This window comes from Coffea arabica, chromosome 9c (genome assembly GCF_036785885.1).
Source record: "Coffea arabica cultivar ET-39 chromosome 9c, Coffea Arabica ET-39 HiFi, whole genome shotgun sequence".
NCBI classification, from domain to species: domain Eukaryota; kingdom Viridiplantae; phylum Streptophyta; class Magnoliopsida; order Gentianales; family Rubiaceae; genus Coffea; species Coffea arabica.
In genome coordinates this window covers 61,005-82,229 of record NC_092326.1, presented here as the reverse complement: position 1 = coordinate 82,229, position 21,225 = coordinate 61,005, and the positions used below count along the sequence as shown (strand labels likewise).

At 35.7% G+C, this 21,225-nt stretch overlaps 1 protein-coding gene across 1 annotated transcript; it reads right to left on the bottom strand.

Moving 5' to 3' along the window:
* Positions 1 to 736: 736 nt before the first annotated feature.
* LOC113709626 (alpha,alpha-trehalose-phosphate synthase [UDP-forming] 1) lies at positions 737 to 20,649 on the bottom strand. Its single transcript, XM_072064355.1, has 19 exons — positions 20,487 to 20,649; positions 18,902 to 19,307; positions 18,582 to 18,679; positions 18,021 to 18,409; positions 16,136 to 16,250; positions 15,924 to 16,025; positions 14,362 to 14,512; positions 13,470 to 13,558; positions 11,449 to 11,497; positions 10,938 to 11,038; positions 9,099 to 9,286; positions 8,657 to 8,774; positions 5,721 to 5,897; positions 5,498 to 5,620; positions 5,325 to 5,412; positions 5,080 to 5,210; positions 4,898 to 4,996; positions 2,634 to 3,115; positions 737 to 1,108 (listed from the first exon to the last, which is right to left on the bottom strand). The coding sequence occupies exons 1-18, from the start codon at positions 20,502 to 20,504 to the stop codon at positions 2,729 to 2,731; spliced, it is 2,829 nt and encodes a 942-aa protein (XP_071920456.1). The 5' UTR covers positions 20,505 to 20,649; the 3' UTR covers positions 737 to 1,108; positions 2,634 to 2,728.
* Between the last annotated feature and the right edge of the window lie 576 nt (positions 20,650 to 21,225).

The window sequence follows — 21,225 nt, the reverse complement described above, 5'->3', positions numbered from 1 at the left end:
TTGATGGTTGAAAGGGATATGAAGGCAATTTGCAATTAAGCATGACAAACATCAACTTCAGTCGATGTCATTAGCTACTAATTGTGATAAAATTCCTCAAAAATGCAATAAAAAAAAGTAGTTTACATCACAAGTTGTACGTACAGCTTGCAATTTTAAGAAGCTACTGAATCTGACTCCTTTAGCAGACTGAAGTCAGTCAAAATCCATCAAAAAAGACACCTCTGAAAAGAAGAAAGCATAATTGTTATTCCATTCCATTGTCCTTTCTTTTTCCCAGTCAAGTTGATATTCCTAACCAGCACCATCTTGTGGACTATCTCAAAGCTGATAGCGATGCCACAGCACAATGCCACACTAAACATGAGACTACACCCTAAACATGATCTCACTTGAAAATTTAATTAACTTGAACAGCTAAAACACCAGCATTGATACCCAGTGAACCATGATGAGAGGTCAAATAACCCACGAGGGGGAAAAAAAGGGGCATCCAACACACAGAATCCCCAAAAGAAAGGATCAAAAACTAAGACTGAATAAAAAGTCACGAATAAGTATAGAAATAATTAACACTTAGATTTTTATTCAATTTTCATTGGATAAAGTGTTTCAGAAGCCTTTCTTTCCTCCTTTAACCTAGCATTATGAGATGACAAATGCTGCTTCGTCCAAAGAGACAATATCGATAGAGTTCCTTAAGAAAAGAAGACGGCAAAACAGGCACTGCACTATCTTGTGAGCAGCATATCATGACAGTTGAAACAATTAAACTGTAAGGTACATCTGTTTGTATAACGAAACTTTTATGCAAAAGCAAAGCACATTCCAATTTTTGCCTTCTGCTTTGTCAATTGGGATCAAGATAAAAACCAGAATAATATTATTTCAGTGTATCCAACATCTGCATCAATGCGAGGAAAACTGTATCCAGAAAATTTCTACTTCCCATTCAATACAAAGTTGAAATACAGTGTCTCTCTGAATGGATCAAACTCCAAAATTCATATCATCCTACCGGATGTAGTCTCCATTTGCTTCCGGACGCTATGTGAAAGAATTGTTGAAGTACTTGGACGTCCAAGTTTGCTCTCTGTACTCTTGATTCCTATTCAGATAAGACACAAGAATTTTAACTACTAAGAATAACTCCACATATGGAACAAGGATGCCGAGTTAATTGTAATCACTTTTCATGCCCTTTAAGAACTACAATCATGATTTTAATTGGAATGGAAAATGAACTAGATATAACCTTACAAAATCATGAAAAAGTGCCACCCCTTACTCTTTTAACAAGTCTTCCCCTTAACCTAAGACAAAAAGTAAAAGAATATGCCAAAGCAGCAAGAAGCTTTCAAAAGAGTTTGCATATGAAATGTATGACAATGAAATGGAGCACCGTAATCTTAGTCTTATCAAAGTCTTGATGGTTCAGCCAGTTATAACATAAATAAGAGTTTTATTTTGGCATGAGGCCAAAATAAGACTCCTTTGGTTGGATATTGTTCAATAAATAGTTCCAAGTGTTTTTTTGTTGAACCAACATCTTGTGAAGCACTTTTCTGGTGACTTTGCCCAAATAGTAATACTTGCTGGTTCTACTATTACAATTTTCACAAACAAGCAGGAAGCTGAACTGAGTACAAAAGCCACCAACAATTTAGCTCGATGGCATCTATTACCTACTTGGTATTCTACTCCGACTCTTACTACAAGACGTGTTTCTTCATAAATGTATATCACCCCTAAGCACATATGCTTCATAGGATTCTTGTAGCTACTTGTTTATTTACTTATTCAGTATAAACCGAGTGTAAAAAAGATGTAATTCTCTAGTAATGATAGCTCATGATATATGTAACTCTGGTGGATGGTGTCCCACACGCTGTGTTTACGAGTGTTTCCCTGTATTTTGGTTCGTAATGTCAATAAGCAATATATTGTGAGTAAAATATCGACAAAATGGAATCCTCAACCTTGATTAGATAATGTCCAATAAATCAGAGATGTTACTACCCATTTAGCTAAAAGTATTTACTAATGTTGATTCTTGACTTGAGTTAGAGAACAAAAATAAAACTAAAGATTGTTTGTATTGAATCTTTTCACTATGTTATCTACCACTAGTTAACGAAACAAAGAGGAAAAACTTCTAAAAGAAAGCACTTCAAGCTCAAAAGATTCAGAATTCAATTCAATAAAGCCTAAATTATATCTATTCTGTGTAGTCAGTTTTAGAAGAAGGTATATGAGGTAATGATAACTGCATGAATTTTTGAATATGAGGGACTAACAGTTCTGTAGTCAATCACACATTTCTGAATCTAGTTAGAATCTGTGCACAAATTAAAAGCTAACAATTAGAATCATCACCTACTATATCATACTATAAAATATTTGCACCAAAGATCATTGCTTTCATTGCCTAGATTGTACTTGCGTTTTCTTAGAAGGAAATTCGAAGATTGGTGATAAGAAGAATAGCCAGCAAGTTATCAACTTCTAAACTCTGAAGAAACATGTCTATCTAATGAGAATCCACGGGAGGGCATGCACTCATGCACAAACCTCACCCGCCTGTTGTCCTGCTGAAAGCATAATCTTGCAACTTTAGAGAAAAATTGAAGTACCTGAAAAGTATCTCCTAAAACCATCATTCACACAAGCATACTTTGTTGAGGCTCTTAAACTTTCTGTGATAGAAACAGCAATGGTAAGGCTGAATCTAGCTCTGTGATAAACTATCTGCCAGCTCCTTCAGCAATGATACTACATCAGCTGGTGATCCAAGAAGATATCTGGCACTTGATCTCTTTCGTCCCACTGCACAAGAGAAATAATTCTCACCCTTAAGATCAAGAACTGATGAGCCTTCATGCACTGTCAATCTATCGCGCATCATTGACCACCAGTGCCCATTCCCATTGCTAGTTGTTGTTTTCTCTGACGATGAAAAAGCTTGAGGGGCTTTCTGGACAAAGGGCCCGAAGCTGCTCTTTTGTGCTGAAATTTTTGAAGCAGTTTGGTTTCTTGGCTTACTTATCTTTGCTCTTGAAGTGGTAGCACCTCCAACAGGAAGCTCTGGCTCGAAAAATGTGTATATATCTTCATCCTGAAACATTAAGTTCAAATGATATATTTTCAAATGTTCAAAGTAGAAAGACAAATACAATGCTGATGTGCACAATCACCCGTCTAGCTAAGTAGATTTAAGTTTCTGTAAGCCTTCATCAATAAATGAACTTATTGCAGCTGCAGATATAAATCAACAAACTCAAGCACAGTAATCAACATTTCATTTATAAGAAAATCAATAGAAAGAATTTGCAACTGTCCATACATTACATGAGAAATCCCTAGTGTTCCTCACTCGTGCCTAACATCAAAATATTAGAAGTTCTTTTTTCCATTTTGTAAAGAATTTCTGAAAGAAAAGTAGAATAGGATTGACTGCATTTGACATGAAAAACTAGTCAAATAAACACATGAAAGCCAACAAGAAATAATTCATACTCCAATTTCAAAATTCAGCTGCAGAAAAGAAACTTCATCAAATGTGAACTCATTAAATTGCCACATTGATCATGTATGTGAAAATCACCATCATTTGAAATTTAGCAGGCTTGGCATTTTTTGAATTAACTTTAGCTCTCAGTCTGCCAGTATGCTGGTTTTAAAGGAAATTGTTGTGAATGAGTTAGTTCCGTGTTTGGGAAAGTGAAGATGAACAGAAATCAGAGTAGGAGAAAAAAGAAAAGAAAATGGCAGAGATTAAAGAAGAAAAACACAAATAAGAGAGAGAGAGAGAGAGAGAATTCAGATAAGAGAGTTGGGAGAGAAAAGATTCAATTAGATCCGGGACTGATTTCATTCTAAGAACAAGCATCTCCTGATTGTGTGGCTCACTCCAATCACCTCTCTCACCAGAATTCAGCAACGGAAATGTAACTAACAAAATAAACAGCCTTATTACAAAGAATTGGCAATATCGACTGCCATTTAAGAGTTGTTAAAATGGACTATACCAAGTGTAGAAGACCATAAGAAATTTCTTTTTTACATTTTCAAAGTACAGATAACGATAAGAAGTTTCTTGAAAGCTAACTTGGCTTAAATGCAAAACCTGGGACAATAAGAACTCATCCCACAGTGCAAAGTTTAGTGAATTTGGGAATGTTCATATACATGTTCTCATCGTCACCTCTATGTGGTTCTGCCAAGAAGAAAAATAAACCATAAAAAATATAGAATATAAATTACTACAGGCTTCAGAAACCCCTTCTAGTTGAGACAAAAAGGAAAGACAGCTGGTTCCATCTCAAACTTGTTCTTCTAGCGGCCATTACTTGTAAAAGCAACAAAGCAAGAAGAACGGGAAACTGCACTCAGATGCATAAATGACACACAACGGGATCTATGAAGTCTAGGTTAGACACAAAGCGCTAAATAGCTGGACAATGGATTAATTCCTCCATGAACCAAGCAATCAACTAAAGAACAAGGAATTGATAATTCACAAAGAACTGCATTCTTAGATTACAGATCAAAGAAAACATGAAAAAAGCAATGCATGCTACATAGACAGAGATAGACAAACACAGAGAGGGCGAGAGAGAGCTGCTGCACATCAACTACAGATATGCTCAACAGGTGAAATTCACATTCCATTGCATTCAACCACTAACTATGAGTCACTAGGATTGACCATGACCAAAAATGAGGACCCATATATTTGGTATACTGACAGTAAAGGTCAGAGCTATTATGGATTTAATCCTGTCATTAAATATTTATCATTGTTCTTCAAAATGTCAAGTTTGTTGATTGCAGTTTTGTGCAGATTTGTAATGATATGGATCTCAAACTTTCAAGCTTATAAAAGAAGCATGTGCACCTTAGGTAGGAAATGTCCAACAGACAGTACATAGTCAATTGGTGCTTTGACATCATTGCTGTGAACAATTTCCCCCAGAATTCGATCAATTGCAGCACCCTGTATAACACAAAGTGGCAGGGATGGGCTTGCCTTTATTCAAGAACTGATAAATAATTTTATAGGAGAATCAGAACACAGACCTTGGTCACACCCACCGCTCGGACCTCAACTGATCGCCCACCTTGGACAACATCCACAGAAGCATTTGAAATTGGGCCTGTCCAGAGATGCTGCAGTAAATCTTTTGCTTGCAGCCTCCCAAACTCCACATCTGTCCTTGTTGTCCAGCAGCCATCAACCAAAAAGTATTAAATTGAAGCCAAAAGTAAAAAAAGGACTTCCTTAGTATAAAATAGGAAGACAAATGAGCTCCAGAGTCAGGCACCTGCATGTTTATAGTTCCACACAAGTGAAGTTCGACGAAGCTCAAAATGAGAGCGTGGTGTCCTCTCAGTAAAGTACTCAAAGACATGCTGTCAGCAAAGGTGAATCAAAAGATTATAAAATGACACTTCAAGGGTTTTAAATTTAATTCCACGTGAAGTTAGATAAATGTACCTTCACACTATCCACCCAATCCATATGGAGGTTTTCAGGCATTGTTGTCATCCAATCTCCCTTTGTACGGCGTAAAAACATCCCATGTTCTGCCGCCAGCCACAAGTTATATTCACCAAAATTCTGCAGAAGAAGTCAGACATCATGTATAATCAAATTTCCATTTAAGAAACAAAAATGAACAAAGCAACAGAGAAAGATATCACATGGGCATTCAGATCACCTCGTCAAGTACTTTTCTATCACTTCCACTGAGGATAACCACGGTGGTCTTTGGATCATTGCATAGCTTGTTCAAAGGTTCTTTTAAATCTGGATGCAGTTTGACCTCCATTTCTTTGAATTGATCAATCCTTCTTCCAGGAGTATCCACTGGTTCAGTCAGAGTTGCATTGAATCCCTGACAATTGAATATAAGAGCAACTAGTCAAAAGAATTGCACTTAAAACAGCCAAAGGTCTGATCCCATCCTATCTCAGCTCGATGGATGAGGTCTTACATTCTGACAAAATATACATAGACATTAGAAACATTGGACTTGTATTATTTTGCAAACCGTAGTTTCCAATGACTAATAATAAACATGGAGGTTGTACACATCAGATGAAGTAAATGTTATCGATATTAGGTTCAACAGTGTAAAGAATTGAAGGCGTTAATTGCAGAATAAAAGGTAGAAAGATTCAATTTCGAAATTACTGAGGGATACTATTTATTTAAAGAGCATGCAGGGATAAATATTAAAAGATTTAGATAACATAATAAAACGACACAATAATAAGACATTTCAACTAATATCCTGGTCAACCTGGTAAATGCTAGACAACTTGCATTGTTGTACAGACATTACATGCCCTTGAAAGTTTGCCACATGAAATATGCAAATAGTTTGAAGTTAAATAAGGAAGCAGGAATGAATGATCTCTTGCTGGTGTTAGATGTTGTAGGTCTCCAGTTATTCTGATTCCATGCCAAAAAGGTTCATAAGATTAGAGAAAATAAATGTTATTACAAACGTTTCAAAAGAAGCAGAAGATTTTCGTTATCCATGCTTTCTTGTGTTTCATCCATTCACTAAATTTCTTTCATTGTTATGCACATAATTTGACAAATCAAATTTGTTTGCCTGTTAAAGCCAACATGCTTCTGACGTTGAAGCCCAAAAATTTTCATTATCCTTAAAACCATGCATAGCATCTCATGGTTGTTTATTTAATTGTCATCTCCTAATGCATCGCTCATCAAGTGTTTCTGGACATAAAAAATGGTCGATTTACCAGTTATTTAAGAATCTCTGTATGCATAACAGAGGCTCTTACATGTTATAATATGATACGGTCCTTTCCACTAAAATAAGGATTCTTAACACACCTGTGGAGGTTTATAGCTTGAAAGACTAAAATGAGAATTAAAAACTAGGGGTGTAAACAAGTCTAATCAAGCCAAACACCCTAGTGTTCAAGCTTGTTTGATTATTTTAACAAGCTTGAAATTTTGTTCAAGCTGGGCTTGTTCATTTACTTGATCGAACTGGAACAAGCTTTTTATCGAACTTGAAAGTTTTCAAACATAAAATGCTGTTCAAGTTTGGCTTGGCTAGTTGGAGACCAAACTCAAACAAGCTCTTACCAGGAGCTCGATTCGAGTATCGAGTAGTTCGGTTCATCTGTCAGCCCTAATAAAAACTAGATCATGTTGTTGTACTACTACTTTCACAACATGAGGGATAATTGAGTGTTATTATTTTAAAGTTATTTGAGCTGGTCGTTATTTTCAAGGTCATTTCAACTGGTTTTTATTATGTATAACACTTGGTGTAATTCTGTTACTGTAAATAGATAACCTCTATGGGGATATGCAAGACCTTACACGGTATGCAGACCTCTGTTCAACTAGAATAGGCATGTTTAATATAACCATGAATGTCTTTGACAGCAAAAAGCCAAACAGAGCAGTTATAAAACAAACCATATAGTAATACTAGTTTCACATTACTAAGGCCTTTTCAGCTGAGGACTGAACAATTTTGAATTAATATGGCTCCATAAGTAGATGATGCTCATTATAAGATGCGCAAAGGGTCTTGGTGTACAAGAATGCGGATGAGAGACATAAGAATATTGCGTAATGGATCCCATCTTCATAGGTAAGACAGAGAACATCCAAAACATATTAAAGTGCATTGCAAAGTAATACAGATAGTTTATATTATGTGAAATGACCACTGTAGTTCAAGATGTTGGAGTGGGCATAGCTAATTATATTGACTTGACCACTCGAGGAACTGGTCCAGAAACTCATATGCAATTATTTTGATAGCCCCAGATTTAAAAACAAAACAAAAAAACTCGAAAACACAGCTATCATTCTTCAGAAGATATGGCTTTTCCCTGTGGATGTCACTGCAGCCAATTGTTTAGAGCTTTTGAGACATGATAAAAAAATTTACACAGACTTCAAGTGAATGTACATGAAAGCAGAAGAACAAGGAATTTATTTGCTGGCAACTAATTAGTCAAGTAATATGGATTTGCTATTGCAACGCATATAGCAAGCAAAGTATTTGAAATCAATGGATGACAGATACAACCAGAGAATTACAGCAGAACCTCATGTTGAGAAGACTATTCTTTAAAGTTTCAGGAGGACCTCCGACAAAGGTCAGGGAATCCTACTTGGATCATGTAAATGATGTTATTAATATGCTCAGAATACATATTTATTAACTTTTTGCCCCAAAAATACACCTTGAAAAAGCCTTGTGTTGTTTATCTCCCTCACTTAGCAGTCCCATGTGCCTATGCTCTCTAGATTTCTTGTTAAGCGCTGTCCTAAAGTTAATTGCTGTAGCATCCCTTCTGATGTGCATTCAATCCTTAAATCCATTTCTGGTCCAGCTTTATTTGACCCATAAGTAGGTAAACATTTCAAGCATTAAGAAAAATTCTTTAAACTATATTACTGTTAGGCAATGATTTTTGTTTCAGGGAGATAACCCATCACACCACAAAGAATATCACGAAAGAAATATACTGGATTTTCTAGCAACAGCTACTCCATTCTACAAGGCTAAGTATGCGATATATATGGTGGAGCTTCCCCAATTTGCATAGAAGCTATTGTTATTATATAATACTAAAAGACAGAAAAAGACATTACCAGTATGAGCAATCTATTTTTTGACTGTAAGTAACGTTCAACAGCAACTCTGGTGGGAAGTAAAGGTGGAATTTGTCTAGTTCTCAGCTGAGCTTCTACAATTGTATCATTGAGCTCACTACACGCCAAAACAAAAAGTAAAATTTAATATTGTAGATGCACCACAAGAGATTTGAACTGGTATAGTTTTTCACTGCACTCAGAAAGAAGTTTTTAGATTTATTCTTCACTGAAAGCTTTATTGCTTTGTTCGATATGAAAATATTTAAGCAAGAAAAGTATGATGTAACTACAAGAAAATTGGCTTGTTCTGCGACATACCAAAGGTTTCAAATTCTGTGATGCATTCATGATAAGTATTTCATCCAAATGATAGCTAAAGCAAACAATAAATTACACAAGGACTAAGACACTATGGAAATTCAATAAAACAAAAATGTACCTCACAAAAGTTCCAGCCCATTCTTGCGATGTATGAGTAGTTATATGCATGAAATTGTGCTGATGTCGTTTTTCTCTTTCATCAGCAGGCAATGTCAAAGCATAACCAATTGAAGCAGCAACTTCAGTAATGTTCCATGGATTAACCAATATTGCTCCAGCACCAAGAGACTGAGCTGCACCTGCAAACTAAATGAAGAACACAAACAACATCATCATATCCTTTTTAAATAATTATTATAAACGTGTTAGCAAAATCACCAAATGTAAACATCCCATGCCTAATGCCCAAGTCATTTTTCTAAGTAGCATTCTAGTAGCATTTTTCAGGGAGTTGCAATGCTAACTTGATTAACCAAGAATTCCAAATGATATGGGATGAACACAATTTAAGTCTGTTATTAATCAAACCCCGAGAATGGGTGCCTGCTTCCTTTTCCAGGAAGAAGAAGGATTGATCAAAACTCTTGGGCAATACAGCATACAAAAAATTCAGCAATATCTAAAAATGGCAAAAAGCCATGGAACGCAGGAAATTCTAGTTGACTCAGCTGCAATTGTCTCATCCCTTAAAATTCACAGCACCATCTAGAGTAGCTTAACATCTTGACTAATTCCAAATGAACTTTGCTTCTGTAGTTAGAATAACTCTTGCATTTGTTTGTCCTTTTTTGGAGTCACCATTGCAGATACACCTAGACACCCCTTCTAAGGAAATATGTTCCATTTTACTTCACAGCAAAACCTTAATCCCATATAACAAAGAACTACATTCTTTCACACTACATCACTGAACCAATCGCTATCAATAACTTGTGACCCACATCTCCAGATTCGGTTTCTGGGGGACACAATGGAATTGTGGGAATGTTACATGACAATAGAGCACTATTAGAATTTAAGTTGTTGACTTATTAGGATACAAAACTGTTGCATTGAAACAATGTCAAATCTTACAGAATGTGGAACAAGCTCCTGACACATGGTTTGAGAAGGGTTTTACAAAATTTTCCAAAAAATCTTTAGAAGACTTGGTGAAATCTAGGTAGAGCAATGAAAGAAATTTAAAAAGAGCCAGTTAACACAGTAACTTTTTCAGATTAGACAACTTAGTCCATTTTTAGGCCAAGTCTCATATGTGATTGTCCTGTAACATTTGATTCATTTGATCTGTTTACCATGGGATTTTTTTTTTTTTTTTTTTTTAATCTCCTGTTCCTTTGCTCTCTAGATCTTCATGGATATTTAGTCGTCTACTTACAACTACATCAAACATTCTTAAACCTTCATTTGTCCACCATGATTTCATTCAAAAAACAGCAATCTCAACCTATATCCTCAGAGGACTGAGAATTTCTCTTCCAAGTAATATCTTACATCTAAAATGTCCATAGCAAAATCTAGCAGTGGAAAGCATTTTCAAAAATCAAAGTCATGCTTGTTTTAAAAGCAAAGATGAAGATTCCAGTATGTAGTATCTGCAGCCTGATACACATACAAGGCTAGCAAGTAGCAAAGATATATTGAGTTTGAATTCAATAAATTTTAATCCTTCAAATTGTATCAAGAATAAGCTATTGATTCACAGTTCGTGTCTTTGACAAACATAAGCAGAGAATTTACATTTGGAACAGCATACTAAAACCAGATTGCTTTAAATTGGACAAGATACATTGCAAAATATCAACACCAAAAACTGCACTATCCAAATATTGGCTCTTTCACAGATATAGCTTACTGGTAATGGTCATCTACAGCTAGCAATATTACTTTCCTATTCATTCTTGCAAAAAAAATCTTTAAAAAATAAATAAATAAATAAATGAACACTATTTGCTACCTCACTTAGGATGAGAACCCCTTTCTTCTCGGCTTGGCAGGCCACAAACTCATAGCTGACGAGATTCATACCATCCCTTAAAGATGTTACTAAAGCCACATCTGAAAGAGAAATTATAAGTATAGGAAAGAGTAGGGTAACAGATGTGTAAAACATAAAATTTCCAGAGTACAACATGAGGATGCTGATGGATATATTGTCCTTAAAGTACTAATGATGCAACTAGTTGGATAAACACATTATTACGATTAGAAATGCCTAATTGTCAGCACAAGTGTAATACACAACCATAGCATTTTTTAACATGCAAGATTGCGTGTTTAAAATTGTTCTTCCAAAAAGCATAGGGCATAATACCCTCCTAGTTGAGTAACTTGTAAATATAAATTCAGCACTAAGAGAGAAAGAGATCCAACTTGCTCCTTTCAAATGAGGTATTCAATCCCATCTTTTGGGTCAACAAAAAAGAACCAACTATTTTAAGCCACATAAAACATGAATGAGAAGGTACCGGTAACAGCATATAGTGCACATAATGCATGAAAGTCAAGAGATCTATCCTGCAAGAAGAGATTATAGTGGCATTAGTACTACTCATATAAACAATAAAACCATCTGAAAGATATTGAAAAATATAACCAGGTAGAACAGGCGTTGCAAAGAAGATCTAAATTTTAAACATGACACTACTACTTGTACAAGTTCTATTGACATCATGAACATGAGTTCGAAATCTTAATCTCATCATATGCTTGTGGCATGCGAGAGTAAGGCTTCAAAGGAGTATGTCAGATTGTGCAAACATGTCCTTTTCTATCAAAGTATCTAAAAGATTGATAGTCGTCACCATTACTATCCCAGTGCCCAGAAATTTTTCAATTATGACTTTATAGTAGCGGTAGAGCCATATCACTAACAAAGCTGCATCTCTTGTCCTTCTAGTCATCTGGTATTGCCCGTATTGATAGACCACATTTGTTGGACCCATTTTCTTTTCAATCAATGAAAACGTATGGTTTGTTATTTGCTATGCCTCTGCAGATGACCTCTCATTTATTTTTCTTCAATAGGGAGTATCCAGTTCAAAAGGCTTTTGTCTTACAGTTTAGGAGGTAGTTGATATTCGTATCCTTGTAAAGGGGAGTTTGTTTCCCTTCTTTAATTGGTGTCATAGCTGATCACAATGTTTTCGTTCTCTGGTTTTCACTGTTTGTTTTTATTCCTTAAATGTAACAGCCTTGCCACTATGATATGAAACATGATCAGTCAAGTACAATTCTATTGACAAAACCACCAAGAATACAGGAAGCTTATCACCTTTAGTGCCAAAAAGAAAAAGATAGAACATAAAGAAACAATATAAACTCTGACAGTCTGACCAGTTCTCAAATATCCAAACAGGGGAAACCAACCTATCAGCTTGTTTGGACAAGAAAACATTCAACTACCCCATTTTAGACCATTTGACTGGCCAGCAGCTCATATGATGGATTCTCCATTATAAGCAAAAGCAGAAGAGATGCCATATTGTTAAGTACATAGAACAAAGACCATAGCTCATCAATTAGATGTGGTTTTCTTATGTACCACATATAATAAGGTTAGTCTTAAACATAATTTGTGACTCACAACCTAAGGTGAACTAACAACATGAGGTAGAACCATCTAAAACTTTCTGAACATATCAATGAAATCATTCCAAATGCTCCAGTTGAATCTAACTTGCATTTAGATGTTTTCCAGGCAACAAGGGTACCCTTTCTTACATTGTAATAGGTACAGAAAGCACATGGAAGAAAATTTCAAAAGAAAGGAAACTGTAGGAAAGAAGTGAAAATTTTTCCACCTCACTTGTGTTGTTAATTCTTCCCAAATTTTTGCAAGTTGGAAAACAAAAGCAATTAAATGTGTTACAGTTAATATGCCTGGGTACTAGATTAGGATGATTAAGGAATATAATGGATCAACCTGTCAAAGATACAAAATGGAGGACTAAGCTGAGCCTGAGCCAAAACATTTAAAGCCAAAACTGGAATTTTATTATGAAAAAAAAAAAAAAAGCAAGCATGAGAATTTAGAACCAGTAGGGGAGAAATTGTGTATGACACCAAGTTCAAAAATAAAGCAAAAATGACTATGCATCTACGGCTTCCCGGCAATTGAGACAGTTATAAACTCAGCCCATCCAATGATATTCTACTACAGCGAATTAAATTATTCTCCTGTCATAGCTGGGAAGCATCCATGTAATTATGGTGTAATGAAGTCCTTTAAAAGGTGAAATTGAAGCTATGCATCCTAAACCAAAAGAGCAAAACTTTGAATGCACAGTAGGTCAACTTCTGCACAGGATACAGCATCTTAACATATTATCTCCAGATAAAAAATTAAAGAAAATACTTCCTTCAGTCTATGTTTCATAACCTTAACACTCCAAAATACCAGGAATCCAAGGAAAAGGTAACATTTCAATGTATCATGATAATACGATCTTCTAAGTCTAACAACAGATCTTGGGCTTGAGAGACAAACCAGATGATGTATTGGAACTGCAGTAAGGGTTCCAAATCTTCCATTAATACGTCCAACAATTTCATGAACTTGACATGTAAGCTTCTGATCTGTCAAAATAAGCAAGCAATACTGAGCATAAATCACCTGATTCTTTTATCAAAACAGTTGTGGGTGGCGGGGGCATAGATGAAATGATCAGGAGAGCAATTTAGCTGCTATGACAAATGCTCAATAAATGCATGTTGAGTTCCATAAGGCAACTCAACAATACGAATTAAAGATGTCCTTTGATCTCAACAAGAGAAGAGAAGCTGTATCAAGAGAACAGAATTTCAAAAGCCTTCAAGAAAAGCATATATTTCACACTCATGAGAATTCGACGAGGAAAAATCATCTAATGAATGGAAGGTGCTAAACTACCATGATCCTAAGATGAACTAAAGCTGCATATTCAAAATGTGAAGGTCATCTTATGAAAAGCACTTCATAGCTTTTCAGCACCCTTTCTTTAACTCAATTGGATCTCCAAGATCCTCTACATGCTCAAGATTAAAGATACTTGAGCAGAAAGCTATAAGTGAATTCCACATGGAACTAAACATGTGAGTTGAACATACAAATTTTTGTTAATTCCACTCTTTGAAGACTTCAAAGGAAAAATTAGCCTCAATTTCTGCTTTTAAACATGTTTTTCCTTCTCCATTTTCTCCTTTCCTTCTTTCGTAGACCATTTAAACTTACCCATGAAGATCGGTATTCTAGACAATTAACGCAATTACTAAAAATACCAGATTTATGAGATGTGGATGATAGGTAGCACAAAATCTGCAAATTCAAAGTTCTAGCAGAAGACAATGATCATAGTACTTCTACATTGATAAACATTTGCAGTTATAACATGGAGACTTACATTCGGGAACATCAGTCCTTGTTGGAACTGCAATCTGCAATAGAACAACCTTGTCTTGCCAAACTGGGTTTTCTTCAAGAAACTTTTCGAATGCCAAAATCTTTTGAGGAATTCCCTTAATCATATCTAGACGATCAACTCCCAACATAACCTGTTCATGCAATGGTCAGCACGAAAGCTATGTAACTGGACTTATGGAATTGCTAATACTTGATAAAGGCTAATAGCGACCCCAGTTTCTGAGATTAGCCCAAGATACAGATCACATTTACATGGTTAGCATGCTAATTGTTCGGGTTTGAACACAAATCATTGGCTCGAATCTCACATCCATAACACTAGGAAGTGGACTGAGGTTCTCATTCTTCTTTAGCATGTAATGGACCAAAACAAAAGGAAATTATATTCTAGAGTCAAATAAAGCACAGTAATTGTTCTTCTGCTGCCTTTCCATAGAAGCTAGAATTTAGTTGACACGCTTAGCCATATACTCCCCTCTAACATAATCTATAACAATGCAAGGGGCACACCGGCTTAGTTAGCTGCTCAACCAATCACTAGCTCATCTACTCAAGTATGAGCAGTCAGCACAAAAGTTCAAAATCTAATATATTAGAGTAATATTCTGCAATATCCAACACGGCCCAAAATGCTGGAGTTTCTGCAGAGGAGCAGGCAAGAGTAATGTCATGAGAATACATGTATTTACACTTCACGCATGTTGCATGGAAACAATCTCCACCATATTTCGAAAATATCTATCTTTAGCCTTTACCAACAGTTCAGATGTCAGTTAGCAAAATCTCTGTTGATTCTCATTGTAACCAATTAAACATGGCCATTTACATGAGCACTTTTACAAAATCAATTCCTCAAATTTAATAATGAAGCAAATAACTGCCCATAGATTTAGAGAATAAGATAAAATATTAACCTTAAATGTGAACTCTTGAGTTAATTTTGCAAAGAACTCACGCTTGAAGTTCCTTCAGTACATTAATTGAATACTGCAATGGCACAAACACTTACTATTGCAATATAACTCATTTGTTTAACCAATTCATGATAATAAGAACTTTGACATAGGAATTGTCCACCATGTTTGTTTGAATTAGCTTTTCAAATGATAGGTACTGCAACCTATGGTATAGTTCAAGAAAGGAAGAACAGAAAGATTAGACAAATGCAAGTGTTACTACTCAATACAGAAAATTGAATTAACTCCACAAGTGGCTGACACATTTCAATCAAGCTGTTAGTCCTTTACAAGTTTGACATAGAAAAAGAGAAAATGAATTACAATTTAGTCCAATTGCAGAATGAAATGATTGCAAAAATATTTATCTCATTTTTCTTATTAATTATGGTTCCTTTTAGCATGCGGGAAGGTGCTTTTCGATTGTCCTGTACTAAATTTTAGAATTTTTAGGGAATTTTTTCTTTACAACTTCTTTTTGGGCAGAGACCAAATCCGACTAAAAGTGGAAGAGGGGAGTTTTTTATATTAATAAAAGGAAAGAAGCTCATCTTACTTTCGTGGGGTGTTAATAACTAGCACTTACCTTTCGTCCAGCAAATCTTTCTTTCAGTTCCCTGATGTGCTCTTTAACTTGAGGAAGCTCAAGAGCACGAATGAACCGACTAGAATCTATCCCGATTGGAAACTGTTATTCAGATTCATGTTGAGAAAATGTTAGTTATTCAGCAACCTTGTCATAGATTCCAGTTGCATTGTGGTAACAGAAAAGCTCTACTGATTATACAACATGCTTACCGCAGCCACACGTGTAAGCTTTCCTTGATCCTCTACTCCTTCTGGTGTGCCCTCAAGCCCAAGAATACGAGTGCAGGCACTGACAAAGTGTCTTGCATAATCATACGTATGGAAGCTGAGGGGCAAATTTTGAAACAGTAAAAACAGGAATCATCTTAGGAAATTTGCCTTGTGGCAAAGCATGAAGAAACAACTCATTATACATGAATATTGACTTATACACAAGAACAGAAATGGGGCATTACATATTAGAAAAGCAAAGACCTTCAGGAAATAATGACAAAAACTTTCCCTATATCAACTTCTCAGAAAATTTAATCTTAAAAAAGAGTCTAATGTACTACATTTTAAAGGGAGGATGGAGCGCTAGAGGCTTTTTAAGGAGTGCTAATATCATTTTCCCAAGTAAAAAGCAATGCAATACCAATTAAGTCATAGCTTCTGTTGAAGGATTTCAGGGTGAAGGTTACTCCCAACATCGCTGCCTAATTTAATGCACTCAGTAACCTATAGCAGCTTCAGAAGTGCCTAAAATGTGTCTCTGAGCAAGTATTCAGTGATTAAGTTAGTGTACTACATCTTCTCTTTTCTAATAAAAAATTGAAAGTTAAACAAAATGAGATATGGTGGTTTTGAACACTCAAAAGCTCTGAGATTAAGCTTAATCTACCTTCAATAGGCAAAAGGTCCCGTTATTAGCTACTCCACAACGTTCCAAGGTTCAGTAAGAAGTAATCAAAGCAACAAAGAATGTTAATCACTCAACAGTAAACTTGAAAATGGTAAAAAATCAATTCTTTTTCCAGTATCATTGATAATAAATTGATTAGAAAGGAAACAAAGGACGATTTGCTTGTTAGTCTTGCCAAGCATAAGACAGATAACTCAATTTCATTTAAAATTATACATGGCTTGTAGATGTTTGTGCAGTTTCTTTCAAAGTACAACTTAAAATCCTTGAGGCAAATTTGAACACCAAAATATAAGGCTTTTGAAGAATTCCCAACATCAAACCCAATATCAGGCCAGGAATCACATTATTTGTGCCACCTGTCAGTCTCACTCATTTAAAGTTAGAGACAATAACCATAGCCTACAGTCAATCATCAGTTTAGATGACTTGTAAAAATTTACAAGTTCCAGTCACGTAGATAAGACAATATCTAATGCTACTACAATCTTAACCACTGCAACTGGGATATATAAGCAAATGCTGTAGAATACAGGCCAAGATACAGAAACTATTAAAGTTTGCCACATTGGATCCGAGGCGAATTGAGCATTATTTGACCAGTAAATTTCTAGTGACCAGAAACACAACTTCAGGAAAGCTCCCAACCTAAGAAACTGGGAAATCCATCATCTTATGAAATATACTAGAAGGTGGCCTTTAGTACCTATTTGTGCATCCAAGGACAGATGCTGTCAGAACTTAGAACATCAATATTGAAGAGCTAAATACTTGCAGCATACTTCAGTATGGCAAAACTGATATTGGTTAGGTAAAAGAAAGGTATATAATCAAATGAAGTTCCAGACCTATTATGACATTGCAGTCGTTCAACCCACTGCATTACTGCTTAATTTTTTCTTGAAAGTATTGCCATATAACCAGCATTTCACTCCACAATCAATTCTTTGATCTATTTCTGCTGTTGCAGTTTGGACTCAATATTACATGCATGTTCAGTTAAACTTACGGACCTGAGTTTTGGAAAGCTAAATGGCTATTTAGAATCTACATGTCCAGCTTTGACCCTAGCCAGCTAGATAGCTAATTCGTAAAGTGATTATGATGACAATATGCAATCCATAAGGATCTCAGAGAATTCAGAAACCAAGGTATGACAAGCATTGACAAGCAATCAATGTGAAAGCTACTTACCCAACCAAATCAGCAGCAAGAACAGATCTTAGCAGTTTTGATCTAGATGGCAGTGTCCGGTGAATCTCAGATGAGGGGAATGGTGTGTGGAGAAACCAGCCAACTTTCATTTGCATGTTATACTTTTTCAGGTATTTTGGAAGGAACATGAGATGGTAATCATGGCACCAGACAACATCACCCTCCTCGTAATGCTCATTGACAACATCTGCAAACAGCTGATTTGCTTTCTTATATGCCGAAAACTGAGACTGGAAGCTACGTGTTGTTGCAAGTCTGTCTTCTTGAGGAAGCCCAAGATAATGGAAAAGAGGCCACAATATGTTGTTACAGTAGCCATTGTAGTATTGGTGTACAACCTCTTCATCAAGGAAAACCGGAATGCACCTCTGTTGTCATTAGCAAAATTCAGCAAAGAAAATCAGTAAGCACTTATGTGAAGAACCAAGATGCAGAACAAAGTCAAAGGTTCAGAACCATTTTCAAAGTCTTTACATGAGAGGTAGTGATATAAAAACAATAATCAACAAGACTTTCAGATAGGACAAATAACTGTAGAACCTTTTCAGCTAAAGCCTCGGTGAGCGATCTCTGTCCAACTTCATCAGGTACATTTACCCCTGCCCACCCAATCCATCTGGTTTCAAATTCGTTGACGCCTTCAGAAATATATACAAGCAACAATTAGATTGTGATGAGAATAAAAACCCCAAACATCTAATAAGGAAGGAAGATCAACCTTTCTGATGCAGATTTCCAGGCAGTATATATATTTGTCACGGGAGTGAGATATATTTATGCTGATTATAATTCCAAAAACCAAACCATTGTTCTAGCAACTGTCAATTGTGGTAAAGGCAGATAGTTATTTGACTACTCACCCAGTAGAGCACTAACTAAGCCACCTGCACTTATTTCGAGCTGCCACGAGTCCTCACCCGTCCTAACTGCAGCTACAGGGAGCCGGTTGGCCACAACCAACAAGCGTTGCTTAGAGGACCATCCATCTTTCTTCTCACATCCATCATGGAGAGTTTTTGATTCTGCAATCCCATCCAATAACTCTTTGTCACCACTCCTCTTATCAGCATCAGATAAATATATGTTATTCCTGTTTCTGTGAATATCGATGTCTCTGTTAGCATCTCTGGCATCCTCATTTGAACTGTAAGATCTGTTGGATCTTCTTATTTCTCGGTCTCTCAAAAGCCTTTCCAATCTTGTTGTATGAATAGCTGGGTTGTAGTCATACACTTGTCCAGGCATCTTTGTGGTTTGAATATCATCCTGCAGTACAGCCACAGTAAATCATAGTACTGCAAATTCTTGTTTGCATAAGCATATGAATCTTCAAGGGATTCATCATTAGTATTATCTCCTAAGCTCTTCAAAACTGTGACATTCAGAAGATTGTTTTCAATTTTTACTGCCAAAAATCTATTTCTGGGACACATTATTAATGTTTCATCAGCTGCTAGAATAATTTAAAATTTAAAAGAAATGGAAACAAACAAAAACTAGTGCAAAATGGAGATCTAAAAAGGTCTCCTGACAAGTCACAACTTTGAACAACACTTGTAAAAGTAAAGAAATGCAAACTATGATCACAATAGAGCTTTGCTACTTGAGATGTAAAAGGGAAAAGCTCCTAATAGCGATGAAATCACAGAGAAGGTCTTAGTGTTGATGCCACAAGATTGAAACCAAGGTTCGCCTTCATGACCTACCAACCCAATATAAAAATTTCTAAGAAAAGTTTTACGCTAAGCTATTGAGTTTACTTATTCGTCTAAACTGATTCAAGTTTGGGATGTACAACTAAGTGATAACCACAGCACTCTTTCCATTTTTCTTTTCCTGCAAGATCCAGTCTGTGTAATTGGTAACATGGAGGTAAACATCTTTCTGAGAGTAATTCAACTGAATTATGATTAATCGCAGAGGACTGACATCAATTATCCTTAATTAAGCAATAAGGGAAAGAACAAAAATCTCCTGCCAAAATTCGTCAAATTGCTTTGCATTTTCATTACAATGTAGACAAGGGCCAAAACCAAATCCCGTCAATGTAATAGAAATCATCTGGTGGTTAACTTTTCTTTAAGGGGAGGAAAAACCCATTTCCCTTTTCCTTCTTGTAACTTAATGCAAATCACCCTCCACAACACAGTTGATGCAGAGGATTATGATCAACTAAAAGAGTTCCAGGAAGAAAGTTTTTTACTCAGCACAACATTTTAACTAGAATGCATGACCATAATTATCACCCATTATGGCATCAAATGCAATAGATACTAGTATATATACGCATAAACGTGCCCAAGATCGAACAGATTGTGTGCAATTCGTAACCAAGATTTTTTTCACAAAAAAAAAAAAAAAAAAACTTGTAATTTAGTGAGCCATAAAAAAGAAATATGCAACATAAAAAACTTGACCAAATTAACTTTAATTCCCACAAATTACCAAATATGGAGAGCACATATGTCTCTGCACAAACTTTCTCTGTTGCCTCCCACAGAATGCAAAGGGAAAGTGATGATGGGGTCGGTGAGAATTATATTATTGTCACTAAGAACAGAGACACTTTGTCACTAAAGATTATATCCGATTCTCATGTCGTTCATGCACACTTCCTTCTATATACATTTCAACGGAGAATTTATGTCGAACGATTCCGCTACAACTATCAAGAAGAGGGCAAGAGCAAAATATCAAGAACTAGAAGAATGCAATTTGAAGCTAAAAAACAAAAAGATCGATGATATTATTGTGTTTTCTTTTTTGTTTTTTGTTTTTTTTTGTTTGTGTTAATATCAGAAACTTTCCCTGAGATTTTGCCATTATATCACTTAGCTCCCCTTGTGTTTGAAAAATATCATCAACCTCCCCCGTCAGGTTGATTGGACAATAAGTCGGTATCAACACTTCAACAGCTGCGAAGTGGCAAAAATGCCTTGAATTATCCAGAATTATAAAATTGGAGTGAATAAAATCTAGGCGGGAAAAAAATATAAAGAAAATAACAAAATTGCCATTTGCGTACCTGATTGGCACGCTCTGCTCTGTGTATATATATATATATATATATATTTTTTTTTTTTTTGCAACAATAATAATTATATAATCTATTTTAGCTTAATTTAGGGGAAGGAGGAGTCGACGGCATTCCGTTAGAGGAAGTCATTTAAAAATAACAACTACA

Excerpts from the sequence above, each read along its gene's own strand:
- LOC113709626 (XM_072064355.1), bottom strand. Across the intron at positions 9,287-10,937 it reads GGGTTCTCATCCTAAGTGAG|TTTGCAGGTGCAGCTCAGTC; the intron begins GTAGCAAATAGT and ends TTCTTCATTTAG. Across the intron at positions 5,413-5,497 it reads ATTGGGTGGATAGTGTGAAG|CATGTCTTTGAGTACTTTAC; the intron begins GTACATTTATCT and ends CTTTGCTGACAG.